The sequence below is a fragment of the Erithacus rubecula genome (assembly GCF_903797595.1).
Source record: "Erithacus rubecula genome assembly, chromosome: Z".
Lineage (NCBI taxonomy): Eukaryota > Metazoa > Chordata > Aves > Passeriformes > Muscicapidae > Erithacus > Erithacus rubecula.
The window spans coordinates 21,136,422-21,154,754 of NC_136661.1; the positions used below are offsets into that span (position 1 = coordinate 21,136,422).

The following is an 18,333-nucleotide window of genomic DNA, read 5'->3' on the forward strand; positions in this document are numbered from 1 at the left end:
GGATGGATTAAGAGCACTCAATGAAGACAAATACCCCTTATCTTTGGCAGTTGCTATTTAAGTTTACCCCAAAAACTGGAGCTGGACATCTGCAGCACTAAAGGTAGGTTGGAGACAGCTGTGGCTGGAAAGTGCCCAAAATGGAAACACAGAACAAAAGTACCTTGATATGAGTCTAGTTACCAAGACTGCCCAAACTTTCTCACTCTAAACTCTTTTTGTTTATTGTGCTGCCAAACAACTTGTTTGTTTTATGGAGAAAGGTCTTAGGATGTGTAAAGCAAAAACTGATAGAAATCAGAACTGAACATCCTGGAACTGGAAGAAGATAAAGAGAAGCAGCATATGACAACCATGTGACTGTTCTCATTTCACATGAGGAAACACTACATGGGGCAATGCTTATGTGGACAGTCAAGATCTCCCAACTGATCCCCTCATTCCATTGTAAAATTCCATTGTAAAATTTGTCATTGGGAAAAGGTGGATTATTATACATATTATAGTAGTAATGATAACTGTTTCTTATGCAACAGTGATCCTTCCTACAAACATAAACTCCTAAAACTCCCCTGCCTATGGATAGTTAAGCTATTTAAAACCCTGTATAACTTGGGTAAGTTAAGTTATAAATTATTTGTTATATGTTCAAAATCTCTCTCATCTCTGATTTTGTCACTGGTACTGCTAAGTGGCAAAACTGTTCTTAAACCCATCTACATTCCAATTAAGTTATGGAAAACTGAAGATTTAAAAAAGCTACAAAATTTTGAGGCTTTCAGGAGCACCACAATCAAGGAACCACCATTATTAAGAACTTTACAGAGCATACAGATTTGATATACCTTCCTGATTGTGCAACACTGTAAAAAATGTGTATGAAGCACCAATACATGACACTGATGATCAATGCTCACTGAGAGACTGCTTTTCAAAGGAGAAAAAATAAAGCTAAAGATTCTGCAAATAATTTCAAACCTAAGAATGAGCTAAGGATGCTGCTATAAAGATATGTTTAAATTTCTTACGTGTTATAATGTAATCCTGTGTTAGAGTCTCTGCTTGTCTCTCTTTTCGTTTTGTTTTGACCACGCATAATTTTGCTCCCCTAGGAGGAAACAGAGCAGTTCAGTTAGTCTGTTTATATCAAACAGACACCAGTTTTTGTTCAAGACAGTCTCAACAAAATTATACAGCACTCTAAATATTCATGAATGTGTGTATCTTTGCCTGTTCATGCTCATGTGAAAGAAAGTAGAGAGATTATAGTGTTTCTATTATAGAGCAGCTTATATGACATGCAGAAATAAGGGTGGAAGATTCATTTCACACTTCATTTGTCCACAGTACTTTAGTGTGCACATTGGAAGTGCTGCTCTCCAAACTTGGGCACTCATTTGCTCCTGGTACAATTCCTCCTACGCAGCAGAGTTGGCAGTTATCTAACCACAGGTGCCTGTAACACTGAGGCAGCAAAGACTGCATAAGCCTGGCTGCAGTAAGATTGATTTAAACCAGTTGTATTTTCTTCCTCATGGTAAATACCAGGAAACCAACCAGGCACAAAACTGCACTAGGGCTCTCTGGTTCAAACAATGATGACCAACTCTCTTGCTCTCTAAACTGACAAAACCAGAAAAATAAAACTAATTTCTGATAATCTTGTAAATCACAGTTTATCTTCACATCCAAGTGCCCAGGTGACAGTAAGTATGCAGAAAACATGAACTGTAACAGTCTGGTTAAGGACTTTGTTTAGCAAAACACAGATGGTGCATTCATGGAAAGAACACCTTATTCATTCCAGTCAGGATCAATGAACTGTATATTTTCTCCCAGCTGACAGGAAGAAAGCATGTCCCAGTTCTCCAGCCAATCCAGATGGAAAAAGGAAATTAATTTCAAAACAAGTATTTATGGGCTACTTAGGTCCCCTTCATCTTAGGCTGGCAAGTCACTGTCTGATAAATCAGTACCACCTTTCCCCTAGATGTGCAGGTAAAATCCTCACGTGATAAAAGAAGGTGGTGAGGAAAAGTAGAAGAAAGATGGGGATGTGCTTCCTTGTCAAATTGGGTCTTACAGTATTACTTCATTAGCACAGAAGTTTGGTGCCTCTAAACAAGATTTTTATTTCAGGAAGAAAATTTAAAAAATACGCGACTAAATAGGATAAATACACATTAAATACACATTCAGTAACACTTTCTCAGCAAACCCCAAGAAACAGGATGAAAGGGTGGTTGTTCTTACTGCAGATTTCATGCAATTAAGAAATGAAGGCATTTGTAAAATTCAGGTAGAAAAGCCGGCATACTGCTGGAAAAAGTGCCACTCTTCATAAATAAACACTTTGGTTATTTTTTTCTCTTTCTACTGCTGCTAAATAAGTAGAGCTCTGCAAAACAAATGTTACTAACCAATTTTTCTTATTTTTTAGTATAATCATTGAATCACTAAATCAGGCTAAATTCGAAAAACAGCCATAATAAAATATGATTACATACCTCTGGCTTTTGACAGGATCATAGTACACTTTGGCTAAACCATTTCCAGTACCAACCATGATCTGGTTCAGCTTGGGATGCCAAAGGCAACGCACAACACTCTGAAATAGAGTGAGATATTGACAGTTAGTTGGTCACTCACCTGGATCTTAGAATTAATATTCACATTGTCAAAGACTGCATCACACTCTAGCAGGACCAAGCTTAAACACATTAATGAGCATGTGAATATGTGAATTAATAACTTCAAAGTAGAATACAATGTAAAAGGAGTGACAGCACCAGGATGTAGGCGGGGAAGGAAATAAAAATTGGTGACAGTATGATAACCAGTGTTTTCTACAGACTATCTGCTGCCAGGATCTTCATGGACACAATGAAAATAAAAAGTAAAAGAGGGGTTTGAAGGAGAACAATTAAATGCTTCAGATATGATAGAGAGATTCAGGCCTTCATGACTTTTGTACTCTTAATTCTTAATTCTTCCACTTCATTCATCATGTTATCTGTTTTTTCCCTTCTTGTCATACACTGTTGACCTTTCGCTTGCTGACTGCAGCAATGGAAGGGATGCTGATTTTCACTCTTGCTTCTTTCTTTCCCACAACACTAAGAACTTGGTATTTGAAGCCAATGTCTCACAGTACTGTCACCCTTCTGGTCAGCAGCAAAACTCATTTTCAGACATTAAGAGTATTGTTCTACATGTGACTGAATCTCCATGTGAGTACTGTTCTCAGTCTGATTCAGTGGGACAGCACAGAAACTCTAAGACTGAAACTTCTGACTCCAGAGAGCCAAAGGGGGCACAGTGTACCACAAAGGACAACACATCTCATAAAAAACACAAAGGAAAGTATCTATTTTTGACAGACAGTAATGCCTTAAATGGATGTTGTCCAAGGTTGAAATTGGTTTGTGCCACTTATGTTACAAATGTTACATGCAAAATGCATGATGTTGTTATTATTTCATGGAACAAGGCTCCCTTTTCTAGCCTTCCCTTTCCTCTCCCTCCACTTCCCATTGCATGCTCCATATTATTTCTGGTTTGGTCCAGTCTCCACTTTTTTGAAGCCAGGAAGCACACAACATTAAAAATACTGAAAAAAATTCAGAAGCCCATTCAGCCACCATAAATCAGAATGTCATTTTACTGCAAAATGATGCACGACACTCTCTTGAGCTGTTTTTTCTACTTTGTATTCTTTTCTAAGAAGAAAAACTGAGTGAGATGAAGTTTCATTAATCAAACAGCCATTCTTTACAAGGTTCCCCAACAAAGCATCCTTCTTCTACATACACACAACATACAGCATTACACTTCTATTTACTTATAGGCACAAAAAAAACTGGCTTGCTTATTACAAGACAACTACAGAACAACATTTTTAGAAGTAAATCTGAAGTATACAATACAGAGTTGATAATAAGTTGTTGGATTTAAGGAAGAGACTTACATACTGTTATGTAATTCTCAAAATGCTAAAGTAACACCAAAGCTAGTAACAAGTATTGAAGGTCAAAGGTGGGTGGCCTTTTCTTTTATTAATATTTATTGCATGTGGTTAGCCAGCCTTTTTAAACTCTGTAGTTAATGTGGCTCTCCACTTTCCTCTGTCAAGTAAATGTATTTTATAGCATGGTAGTGGATACCAGCCAACAAAAACAAGCCTGAGACATTGTGGCTCAGCACTGATGGGGTTTGCGGAGTTTCTAACTTGTCAAACATGCACAGCACACTTAAAACCACCATGGCACGTGTTACAGAGCAAGCAAAAGAAACTGCCATTAAATGTAGCCCTATAAATCTTCTGAAACCGTAAAATGTTCCCAGAATATAATTTGTTAAAAACTAAACAAACTCAAACTCTGAACATGCAAGTCATTTTATCAATCCACTGGCATATAAAACTACTTTATAAGAAATAATAAAAACTACTACTGTGATTTTCAGATTATTTTAGAAACTGACAATACTTCAAAAATACCAAATAATGAATCTCTGAACTATAATCCCATTTTTTTTTTCCTAATGTAATCCTAAAGAAGTCAAAATTCTAATTAACTGCATAATAAATAATTGTAGGCTACATCTTAATACTGGGAGAGAAGGGCAAGGAGAATCTTTATCACACAAAAATCATTAACACTTAAAAAGCATTTATTCTTTGATGCCTCTAGCTTCTCAACTGCTTCCACCTAAAATAGCTCACATAGACATCTTTGTCATTGGAAATGCTAAACATCAAATTCCATCTCAAAGAAGGTCCTACCTCCCAGCTCTTCAGACAAGCATGTTAATTGCAGACAAAGAAATGTTTTCCTGCCTTTGCCTTTGTATGCATGTAGGTAGGTACCCGCCTACTGATACTGAATTTTACACAGCTCTTCATTGGTTGTGGTTGGAAGAGAGCTCTGGAGATGAGTAATTCACCATCTTGCTCCAAGTATGGCCAGATACCACAGACAGCTCAGGATATAACCCTATTTGTTTTTTACTGGAAACCTGACAGCCTCTTTCAGCAACCTGTTTCTATGTACAACCAGCCCTACCATAAGAAAAACCAAAAACCCAACCACAACCCCCAAATCATTGTCTTTCATTTAAAACAAGAAAAACCTATATAGATTCTGAAAACAAAAAGACTGCAGGTCATAGCTTAGCCAATGGAAAATGTAACAAATAAGAATGATAAAATGCAGAATGTATCATCACATAAACATCTTCAACATTTGAAAAAAAGATTTCTGTGATGGCTGAATGTTTTGGACACTATGCTTTCGGAGCATGAAGTTCTGGAAGCCTGCCCTAAAAATCCTGAAAGCAATTTTTCAAAGACTGATGTGGCCAGCTTTGTGATTATAAGAAAATTACAAAAGATAATTACCAGTAACGCTTTTAAAGTTGTTTTGTACTTTTGCTATGGCAAAAGCATTAAGTTCTTCAAATTAAATCAATCTGAAAAGTCTTTGGCAGTGTCGATTGCATATGCAAACACAGTAGCTTGCATTGGGAAATACTGGGAAAACATTGTGAAAATATTTTTGTGAAGACAGACAGGGAAAATATTAAAAATATTACCCAAAAGAGAAACACTGCAAATTTACCTTCTTTATTCTCACTGTGAAAGAGGTTAGAACAGATTTAGTGGGTGCCATTATCTGCAGGCTGTTCTGGGTGGTTCCCAAATAGTCTCACTCCTATCAGTCTGTTCTCACCTCTGTATTTCCCTTCAAATCATGTAAGCAGAGCTCCTACTGCAGGTAAACAGTTAAAAACACCAAATAATTTTTCTGTCAGGTTATTCTCCATATAGGTGAGCTCACTACACACAGAGCTTTCCTGGTACTAAGCATGTAATAGTGCTTTGACAAGAGTTAACAGCAGTGTTTCTAAATGAGAAACTGAAGCCTCATTTTCTGCAACACAGAATAGGACATTTATTCTGACCTAGGAATGTAGCCCTCTATTTAACAGGCACAGTGAAGAATAACTGAAGCAGATTTGTCAGTAAGCAAAAGCTAATTACCTTAACAAACTGTCCAGAGCACTTGGGCAACACCCTGACAGGAGTAAACAATGCAGAGAGGGCATTTTACAAGGTCAGCAAGAAAAGATTTAAATGATTTGTGGCATAGGAGTGGAAAATTTACCCCCTAAGATGAAACTATGAAGCTGGTAAGGTCATAAAACTACGGATTGATGTCAAGGACTGGAAGAATTTTCCTGGATCTTTGCTTATAAAGACGGTTTGAGACTGCAGCAGCAAAGGCAAAATTCAGTTCCCTGGTCACATATTCAGATAAAAACACTCAGTTTAAGAGTGTGGATAGAGCTGATCCAGGATGGGAAGTACAGTCTCAGAGGGGTCAGTACAGCTCAGGAAGGGTTAATAATTTCTAATAAGAGGGACTATGAATGGTTAGAGATTCCACATTGGTAGAGATTATCTAGATTGTGAGAAGCTTTGGAGAGGACATACTGTGATAAAACATATAAAGAAAAAAAAGCATGAATGAGCTAATGTAGCAAGTATTCCTAGTCCCTATGAATTATAAACACTTACAGTCTTCACATAAATGTTACATCTTAGACATAAAAGACTTTTTTGCACCATTCATTGACCTGAACAGTCACCTAATCTTACTAATATCGTTGGAATCTACCTAAATGTGAGGTTGCTCATTATGTAACAAAATAACAATAACATATATAAAGAATGTCTCTTGAAAGCATTATTCACCTCTATTCTCTTCCACTCTGCTGCAAAAGATTAAGGGAAGATTCAGGTTTGTGTCCATCACTGCCCTCTTCAATTCCTATACTAAACATTTTACATACCTGTGCGCTGATCTTTTACAAAAACATTGATTTTTTTTATTTGGTGCATTTCAGCTGATATCCAACAAAACCTCACTAACTACTTATGTAAATAAAGCCCCATGATAATAGTTAATCTTTTTATGTTAGCTAAATTTTATTAAACAAATATGTATGTGTGTATGCATATGGAGGTCATAACTGCAACAAGAGTGGCATGATAATGATTTCAGCATTTTCCAAAATATTTCAAGAACTTTCATATTTTTGATATAAATAGGAATCACCATACACCTCTAGAGCATGTAGGTCAACAGGTCTATATTCTCTCCTTGCTACTGCAAAATGAAAAGTAAATTAGAGGGGCCATATTTTACAGTGATGTTTTAATTTCCTTTCCATCCAACAGGAGGTTTGAATGCTTCTCATTCAGGCACTGTTTTCATTGGAAACTACCCTCTCTCCCTAAAGACAACTAAGTTTTAAGGTTAAGTACCATTATCTTTGAAAATAAATATTCTATGTAAAGTGTGTTTTCAGATAATGCATGATAATATATCAGCTTTTTCAAGTTCATTAGTTAATCTTCTCCTGCCATGCAGGGAAGAGGAAAGAAAAACGTATTTCCATAACAGTTATGCACTCTTGGAATAAACATTTTCCATTTTTCTTTCTTTTCACTTCAGGTACACACTTTCACTCTTCTGGGTTGTTCTTGACTTTCAACTGGCTTATACATTTGCTCCAAAATATCAGATACACCTAATCAGTTAAGAGCAGCTATCAGATTTTTAGTCTAAAATCACTAAATTATTGTCTCGTTCCACGGCTATTAGTGCAAACTATTTAAATGAAAACACTGACAACAAATCTGATTTGCAGGCTGCATCTATCTACTTCCATCCGTACATAAAACTACCCTGAGAAGCTGGAAATCCATACTGAATGATGCTGACAAACAGCTAATATTTGTACTTTCCCTGTGCTGAAGGTGCAGCCAACACTCCACCTGTAAACAGTGAAGATCAAGTGTGATCTTCCAAATCGCCACAAGAAAAAAATACCACTAATTCCAGACAAACACTGAAATTGAAAGGAAACGTGCTAATCCTAGGTTTCCACACATTTCTAACCTGTGAAGCAAGAAATCATGAGCGCTTGATGCTTTTTTAGAAGTGCTACAATTTAGATGAAGTTCAGTAACTCCATGGTGAAGTTGCTGATGTTTTGACAGTTGTTGGGAAATCAGGTGCAAGTAAGAGAGCGTAGGCTTCGCTCTCAGCTAGCACAAGCCTTTCACAGAGTGGCAGGCTTCTCTCCTGTAAATTGCCTGCAGTCAAAAATCCTTAAATCATCAGAAATGAATGCAAAAGTAACCCATTATCTCCTGCTATGCTAATGGCATGGTCAGAAAACGAGAGATTAAATGTACCAGAGCTTTAGTAGAAGACAATAAACACCCACGGAGGGAAGTGATGAGTTTAGGTGGGACTGGTTTCATCAAACTTAACATATCTACACTTCTAATCTTTGGAGATCTCTTCTTTAAATGTCTAAAAATGTCTCCCTTTAAAGATAACACAGAGAAATAAGCATTTTACAGTGGACTTCAGCTAACCTATTTAAGAGATCTATTTTAGGATGGGATAAAATCACAGTCTGAATATGTTTATTTTTCTCTGTTGATTAGAAAAGGAGCCTAGGGTGACTGGATCAGCAGTAGACATCTATATTTGGTCAGGTGAATCCCTACAGCCTACAGTGGCCAAAATAGCTATAAAAGAAAAACAGAAAACTAATGAAGATCTATATTACAGCATGTTGTGCTACTTAGATAAAACTCCATAGCTCAAAAAAATGAATCCTGGTATCCATATTGAATATTCCCAGTACAGGAAGAATACACCAGACACAAACTTATAAAACTGCCCAACAAATCTTGAAAACCTTAGCTTCAAAGATCAGGTCTAGCTCTGGAGATAGTTAAAAACTGAATAGGGTTTGAAAAGAAAAACCTCTGTATTTGACCTTCTTGCTGACCCCTTTTCCAACCTACAATCTAATAAATAATTTCCCAGAATCTGTTCTAAAGCTGTACAATAAAAAAGTGAAAGCAAGAGCTGCCCTACGAAAATATTTTTGGTCAGGAGAAGAAAAACTTAAACAAACCTCTCTTTCCCATGTGCAAGCTTTGCTTCAGTGGCTGTGACGGTATGTGATGAGCTCTGTTTGAACAGCATTGCTTGGATTTGCTGCACTTGGCTTGCCAGGCACTCAGATAAGGGACATGTCAGCAGGGAAGACAGCAAACATGTAAAATGACATTCTGACTGTGGTCATGAATTCTGTAAGGACAGGTGACCCCAGCAGTTGCTAAGTGGGGCTTTTCTGACTGAACTGAGTATTTATCTTAAATGCAATCACTACAAATTCCAGTCTTTCTGAAAAAAGCCTGGTCTGTCAAAATCAGTGCAAGTATGCACACAACTAGTCTATTTAGCACATTGTTCCTGTCTTTTCTCCTACATAAAACTCTCCCTACGAATTTACAGTGAAGAATTGCATGCAGTATTTTTTAAACGCACAGAGGAGCTCAAAATGTAACAAATACTACTTCTTAGGAAGCTTATAATAAAAAACATCTACCTTCCAAATTAATATAATCTGTTACTTAAACCTACATTACATTTGTATTTGATACAGGTAAGCAATTTCAAACTTGGGCTGGATAGAGGGATGAAATCTCAGTGTAGACTTTCAGCTTTATCTTCCATGTTTCTAGGACTTGCACACTAAGTTCTTCTGACTAGCAATATGTCTCCCATAAAAGAAGGGAAATGTACAAAGTTATTTCAGAAAAACATCTTCATTTATTTAATACAGTTTCTATGTTTTTGAATAAAACATCAAAATTTCATATGCCAACTGCTAAAGACAGCTTCCCACTACCACAAGATTGTTCCTCATCCCTGTTTGGTTACTACAGCTTTTAAACAACTTTTGTAATTAGGGAAGATATTGAAGCAGGGGCTCTCAAGCTTTTCCATTTTACCATACAGTTGTGGGACTGTTTAGAAACTTCAAATATTTAGACTGCTGTGCAGTGGATACAAATCTAGTATTTCTACAAATTTTCACTGACACATTTTATGTGGCTCACAGTTTTCATGGACCTCAAAATAAACCTCTACCATGTTTTATTTTATACATTCCTGCAAGAATGCATACATTACATGAGAAAAGAGAGGAAAATGAATAAAAATATACTAAAAATCTCATTACAAGAAAAGATCCATATGCATTCTAACTACAGGCAGCAGAGTAATTCCTTCCTGTCTCAAAGATCTCAATGTCTCATGCATGCTCCATGAAGTTCAGAAACAGGCCCTAAGGACTTTTAAGCAAGTGTTTCAACACATTTCATCCATGCTAACAAATCATTTCTCTCCAACTCTAAGCAACGGAATTTAAAGGAAAAATTAAAACAAAAAATTTAGAAACTCAAAATTCTAATCCACAGATAATAGCAATCTTACCAATAAATACCATCGTTTCTACACAATAATAAAAGATCATTGATAATGATGGTTGAAAGGCAGGATGGAGAGCAAAAGCCTTAAGTCAACCATAAGTTAGCACTATTAGCATAAGCCAATGAAGTTAGCACTACAAGGAAATGCTTTAATATACATAGCTCTTTCCTTCTCCTACTGTTACCTTGATTTCTCTCCAGATGATTTCCATGAAACACCAGCTACATTAACTACCTGCTGCCCTCCAAAAGCTACAGAATTTCTACCTTTAGAAACATAGAGAGGAAGTGCTGCTCAGAGACCACACCAATTCCCACTGCACTCTCTGTAATCTCTTTCCACTGGTGCCTTAGAGCACAGTGGTGGTACAACACCCATCTATCTAGCTTGCCAAGCTGCTCTACCTGGAGACAGCTGGTCTGCCTCCTGGAAGCACCAGAACAGGAATAAAGCTGCGTAACTCTTATAAAACTGCTGAATTTTAAATAATAATAAAAAAGTTAAATAGCAGATTTAGAAGTATGCCATTTTCAAATGTCTGCCAAGCTGAATAACAAATCCAACTTGTTTTTTATTTTGAGCAAAATACAGTGAACACTTACATGTTCATACTATGCATGTTCTGATTTTTTAAAAGGCTGCTCACATAATAGAAATGTGCTAATATTATATTTAAAAATCTATGGTAAACCCCAATTGCAGAAACCCTCCTGCTCAAGATTTCCCTGTAGCTCTTCCAAGGAAAAGAGCCAACTACAATAAATAAGGTGGGAGGTTAGGGAGTATCTGCAATGTAGTGACCTGCTATCATTAGATTTAAAATACTCATGAGAATACAGTAGTAGAGGAAAGAATCCTAATGTCTTTCCCTTGTGAAACATGACTTAGAAAATGTGTGGAAATATTCAACAGAAAAGGGACCAGAACTGGATAAAACTCACAATTTTCTATGCAGAAACCAGAAATACCCTTTTTCAGAGGCTAAGTTATTATAAAAAAAAAAATCAATATAGAAAACAGGGGTAAGAATGCTGTACCACCCAACTTTCAAGCTACAGCTATAAAATATATTTTCACAAGTGCATGCAGACACTAAATCATATTTCCCTCTTTTAATGGATAAAAAAGTAATACAATCAAGGTGGTAACCTATTTCCCTTGTGACTGCAATGTCAGGCATTTTCAAACACCTGGTCTGTTAAAATTACAGCCACACTTTCATCTCCATATATCATAAAACTAAAGGAGACAACCTTCATGTACACTCCCACTCCCTGTTACAGGGACAAAACCCTCACAGTTTATTGCTCTTGCATACCTCAAACCTCTGGTGACAGTTCCCCTAAAACAAAATACATGCTGCTCCAGGATACACAAAGGGAAGGATCACAGTGTCCTTATATATATGGAAACAGAAAATAAAAATTGACAGGTTACCACACTGTATTAGTAAATATATTCCTGTGATTCACCACTTATACTAGAGAGTTTTCTTGTTCACTTAAAAAACCCATAAATTTACTGGGCCCTAAATATTGTATTAACTTTTATATTGTGGAAAATATGGATTTTCCTTTAAAATAAAAGAAATGGCTTTAAAAAAAACAAAACACCAAAACAGAAGTTGCATGATGATCTCTTCAAGAAGTTAAAAGAATTTATTTATCTTAAATTCAAAAGCTTTAAATCTCACTTAAATGGGCCACAGTGGAAAAGCCCTTTACTATATTACTGCACCTTATAAATAGCAAATGATTGTTTAAAGTCAAGGAAAGAAATACTGCAATCCTACAGCCATGCACGAAGGATGCTGGAAGGTTCATATTCCTTGCTCCTTCTTTACTTTTCACTCTTTCATCTAAAAAGAAGCTTTATTTATAGCATATCTCAGAAGACCTTCCTGAAACACACCTTAGAGGAATTTTCAGAAGTATTTAATAATTTAACTTTTACTTATATTTGAGAAACTAAGAAAATATTGAAGAATCTTCCTAATAGAAATAGTTTTCCCAAAACAGCCATAAATCTATGGGTTTTGGATTGTTGTTTATCTACAAAAATCTGTGGGATATTTTAAAAACTTGCACCTCTTGTTTTATAATGTACATACACTCATCATCCCAGCTCATTTTAAAATTAAATTATTACTTCAATTTTCATTAAAAATCATCAGTTCCTGTAACTATATAACTTATTGTCTCTCCTTTTTTTTTTTTTGTTTTTTTTTGTTTGTTTTTTTTTTGTTTTTTTTTTTTTTCTTTTCCTTCTCAGTGCCCATTCTTGCTTGGCAGTCACAGAGTGTAATACTTGTCCTTTCCATATGGGGAAAATGAGTATTCTGCTGCTGCCAAGATCAATCTTGTCTGTAATAAGGATAACTACTGGGTGATCTGCTGGAAGTAGCCAAATGAATGACAGACATGTGAGAGTGGTTCAAGTGCCTATCCACAGCTATTTTAAATTAAACTGACATTGGGGGAAATGTTGTGTACCCAATTCTTTTTCCCATACACTAGGTATTTATAACTGGTTCCCATGAAGATCCCATACTTGCATAACCAAAGCAAGAATTAGGAATAAACCCTCCCTGCCTTTCATCTGGCAGTGAAATTTCCCTTCCCTTCCAGACTGCATATCCCAAAAACAAGACCTTATTCCACAGCAGCTACAGGTCTTTCTGCCTCTCACACTACCTGACAAAAAGAAAGGGAAATGGCCTCTGAATTTCTGGACATAAGTTCTGTACCCCCATAATCTGGCAGCATTGTTTCCTGCCATCTGTTCAAGTCTTCTTATTCACATAAACAGAGTGAAGAAAGGTTCTGCATGCATTTATAAGTATTTCAGATTAAATAAGCCTCTAATGCTCAAATTGAGAAAGTTTAATGAACGTATTTTATTGTGAACATTTGAGGTGAGAGCAGAAGAACTTTTCATAAATAATACTGTCAAGATAGAAGAGAAAGAGACAGAAAAGCTATGAAAAGGCTGCACATTCATGTCAGGATTTTTTCATTAAAAAGAGAGAATTCTATACAGCTTAGTAAACACAACCATTATTACAGTACAAAGTCCTAAAAATCTCCAATTGCACCTGTACAGACCAATCCAGAGCAAGGCTGTGGTACTCCATAGAGAGCATCAGCTTTCTTATGAGAGCAGCAGAGGCAGGAGTTCCCACCTGATGCAATTTTGATGTAATCTGCAGTAAGTAAAGGACCCTGCCATGACCTGTAGCATGGGTGATGTCTCTCCTTGATAAATTCATGAAAAGAAATTCACTGAGTGCCATTAACTACAAAATTCCTCTATCTGCATCAAGATATCTCAAAAACAGCAGTCACTGGAAGCAGAAAGGATGGTGAGAGAGGCACCAACAATTTTGGTTTTGTCCTGTTCATACCTCCTTACAGCTACTGGTCAGATTCCAGCCATGGTCTCCAGCTCTTTTGACATTAGTTTTCTTCCAAAAGTATTGCTATTTATCTAAGAAACTTGAATTCTACAAAAGTCCCAATGCCTGCCTACACGATGGGATGTTATTCAGGAGTGGACACAACAACGCAGTTGTTTAAGCACAGATTGGGGCTGAGAAGCAAAAAAACCACTAATACAACAGGAAAAAAAGCAAATTAATATTCTATACTCAGCCACAACAGCAGAAACCAATCAGACTGTTAGTCCATTAGCAAAACCACAAGGTTTCACTCCAGCAGCTCTGAAGCAGTAATGGATTTTCCCATGAAAACTTGAAAGAAAAGGTGAAAAAAGGTTTGTGTGGTATGAAGGAAAGGAATGCCAGACACAGCTTTGGTCAAACATTCCCATTAAATATTTTCTCATTACCCACTAAGTTCACTCACAGGCCAATTTCACTGGCTATTTACCAAGAAGGTTTAAGATAATGTTTACTGCTCTTTACTGCTTTTCAATTTTCTAGGCTTTCTGGCATTTCCCTTTAAAAAAATCCTTGTGAAATTAAAAATGTAACACATGAATAGTTTATACTTGTTCTCCACAGTAGATTTTCTGTTATTCTGATTATATACATTCTACCACTTAACTGCTATACATCTGTCTTCAAAAAGTTACTAAAGATGTCTTTTTTCTTCAGCAATACAGATTAAATATCACCGAAATCACTGAAATTGTTTCATTAGGATATGAGCAAATCAGGCTCTTTGCAGAGACAGATACTGGTGCACTTGTGCTTTTACTACATATATAACATAGCATAATAACAATTTCACATATAGCATAGCATAACTACAATGCCTAAAAAAACCCAAAAAAGAAAATTATTTATTTCTGCACTAGGCAACATGGAAAATATAAAGAAGTATAACACTTAGTTGCAGAAAACAAACTGAAGTCTTAGATAACATGATGTTTATTTTAATTACACTGATGTTAAAAGCTAACTGCTATTTTTGAGAGTATAAGGAAAAAAATAGAAACTAGGAGAGCAGCCGGTAGAAAGAAAGTAATTACTGCACTGCTGAAAAAAATGCTTTGATAAACTACACACAAGATACTAATCTTCCAGTTTACAGACCAATGATCTTTCCAACAAACAGCATTTACTGCTTACAAAACATAAAAGCCAGCTTCTTGAAAATTCATTTGCTTTTAGCATGCCTTTATATTTCACCAAACACAGTAATTTGAGAAGAACAAGTAAAGGAACACTAATGAAAAAGCCAAAAGATACAAATGGTAGAAAGACCTTGGCAAAACACACTGCTTTTATTTTGTAAGATGACTTATAGGAATTTTTCTCCTTCTAGATTCAGATTGATATGCTACACTGTGTTTTCCTTAGATGTGTAGAGTTAAAGCTGTAAAATAGACAGACTCATTTTACAGGTATTGGTAATGCTGATTCACTGAAAATTATGTCTTAAGATCAGTATTTGTCTCAATTCTTCACCTATTAGTTCCACTATTTTCATTTCCACTATGTGTAAAGCAGAATGACAGTCCTAAATTTTATAACTATAAATGAAGAAAACCAGCAGCACTAAAACTCTATAGACCGAAGTGATTTACTGCAGTCTTAAAATGCACCATATAAATATCAGCACCTATACAAATTTATAGTATAAAATTATGAACCTGCTTAGACTTGCACACATACTTGAAATTTTACTATATTAGTGGCCCAAATGAAGTTGTTTATTGACAGTTTCCTACTGTTGGGTCTCTGCTCCATGTCTCGTTTGCATTTTTAGCTCTTGATTCTGAGAGAAACTGAGAGCAAAGGGATCTTTTGTGGACAATTTTAGCACAATCTATTTTGGCAGGTAAACAGACCCTATATTTCATTTCCAAGACTTAGAAGACAAAGCTACCAAATGAAAATAATATTTTCTTTGAATGCAAAAAGAGATTGCCAAGTGGTGTTTCTCATAACTTAAGTGTTCTTGGAGATACAGGATTCACCACTGACAAGCTCCTCCTTCTTGCAGTCTTAGAGCTTAAGTATCTGCACACTGTTACTGACACGGCCACTACTTAAAGGAGATGCCATTATAACCACCTTCAAACACTCAGGTCTAAAGAGTTCAAATTCAGTAATGTGAATTAATGGAATTATGAAACTATTTTGTTTCCCATGCCCATAGACAACAGAGCTCCTACAAAAATCTATTGCTTACATTTTATCTTATTTAGTTTTCCTTTTCTCTGCCATGAAGTTTCAAAAGAGATATTGAGGCATTCATGTTTTCTTTCAGAAAAAGGTTATAAATACTAGGTGATAAGGCTTTTATCAGAAAATAAAAACCCCCTAGAAATTCTCATGAGATAAGTTTGGTTTGTGGTTTGGTATGTTCCATAGGAGAAAAATATAAAAGCCAATTTCTGCTGTATTTGGAGAAGTTATCTAGTACTAAGTAAAACTTCCGAAGTCATATAAAATCCCTTTTTTGTTTTATGTTTACGATAGAAACAAGTGTTTTTCTGCTTCAGGCAAAAACATGTGTTTTCTGCTTTGATTAAGAATCCTGCATTTTTAATTTGCAAGACAGCTGCCACCAAAATTATAGATATAACAAATCCATCCGTGAACATATTTTACCTTGGGATGGACTAAAGGAGAAAGAAGGATTTGAAAAGGAAAGCAAATACATAGGTGGTGGCATATAAACAACATCCAGCAGAATGAAGTTTGGTCTGCTGTGCTAGGAAAACCTGTTATGATGGCTCAAAAAAATGCAGGAGAAAATGGTATCCTGAAACAAAGGGATAAAATTGCTAATCTGACACACACCAACAACTAAAGGGACAAAAGCATACATTGCCATACTTATTAGTGGCAATTCTGTTCTAATTTCACCCACTCCTGTTTATTATCACCCAAAAGTTTACTTGCATATCACAAGAGTAAAAGGACCTTTACTATGGTATTGAGCTTTTCCCTTCTGTACACAGGTGGTCAGTTGAAGCTGTACACAGACCCTTCAGTATTACAGGTTCACAGCTTTAGGTTTTAATAGTAACTGGTGAGAATGGTGTTTTTGATTGATTTCTTAATTTTGCCTCCTTTTTGCAACAAATTGTTGCATTTAGACAAGCTAGAAACACATTCAAGAGCAGCTACTAATCTAGTCTCATGGACAAATATGAGTTTTGCCACAATAAGGCATTTCATCATGGTAAGTGGTGAAATAAGCAACATAAACATCTACATATCTTAGGATTTGTGTGTCACTTCAGAGATCTACAAGAGGTCATAGAAATACTTGAGAAATGCAATGCTAGCACAAGAGAAGGGAAGCTCTACTGCTTAAACACCTTGTCCTAGCATTTTTTTTATAATGTAATTGAAACAATTATTCAGGTTACTCTAGCCCTATCTTCTAATCATAGAGTACAAAAATCACAATAGTAGGCAATTACCCATATAAGGCCAAAGAAGCAATGAATTTTATTTCATTTGTATTTTCAGGAGATGATTAATCTAAAATACATACCGCATCTGTAACTTCTATCTCGTACAGCTTCTGGAAGGTCTCACGATAAAAGAAGAACAGCTTCCCACTGCCACCACCTTTCTTAACAGAGGTGCCTGTGACAAGGATTTTATCATCTGGGCTGAAACAACAGTCTGTCCTGTTGAAGAAAACAAAGCATCTTACTGGGCAGATAAACAATTAACATATTGAGAACTTAGATATAAATTGCACTCCTTAAAATAATCTTTCCTATTTGTTAGTCCTTTCCAGACAAAGCTTGAAAAAGTCTTTCGTTAGCTGTCATTTTTGCTGTAGTTATCAATAGTTATCTGTTACAATTGTCAGTACAGTTGTGCACAGGATGTGCAAAATTAGCAGATTCAATAAAAATCCTCCTCCCAGCAAGATTTTCCTCCAGTCCAAAGTCTTGCAAGCTTTTCAATATGAGAAACATAAAATAGTACTTTCAAATCTGCTGTCATCAGTAAGTAAAAAAATGTACTAATCATGAAATCTGATTTTGCTGACAACATATTCTTCCATGATGTAAGGTGGTGTGTTTAAGCATTGGTCAAAAATGTTTTCCTGTTTACTCTTCCTCTGTGTTACAAATTGCAGTTAAGATTGAGCTATTCGTGACTTGTTTTTCTAAGATCTTATTTCAACTTTACAAACTGTCCTTAGCATATTTGGCTGTATTACAGCTATAGAAATGCAGATCAGACCAATAAAAACATTGAAAACAATACTTAGCACTATGCAGTAAAATAAAGTCAGCACTTCTGATACTGTAACCTCAACTCATATCACATACCTTCATGTTATGTCTACCTTTTCATTCAGCTCTTTTTTTATTAATCATAGACTAAATAAGAATGAGGTTTACATCTCCATCTCATTACACACATAAGGGCCTACTCCTGAAATGTTACTAATCTAATTAGACTTAAGACATATGAGACTGAAATATCACAAATCTTTTAAAGCAATATGAATCCCTAAAATAGACAAGA

General features: G+C 35.8%; 1 protein-coding gene across 1 annotated transcript in view; it reads right to left on the reverse strand.

Annotated features, from left to right (window-relative positions):
• Nucleotides 1-18,333, reverse strand: part of WDR70 (WD repeat domain 70) — a 127,070-nt gene that overhangs the window by 10,714 nt on the left and 98,023 nt on the right. The window contains exons 13-15 of the mRNA XM_079330109.1: nucleotides 17,339-17,477; nucleotides 2,508-2,608; nucleotides 1,029-1,108 (exon numbers count right to left, since the gene is read on the reverse strand). Of these exons, the coding sequence (XP_079186235.1) occupies nucleotides 1,029-1,108; nucleotides 2,508-2,608; nucleotides 17,339-17,477 (320 nt within the window). The remainder of the gene's footprint in view (nucleotides 1-1,028; nucleotides 1,109-2,507; nucleotides 2,609-17,338; nucleotides 17,478-18,333) is intronic.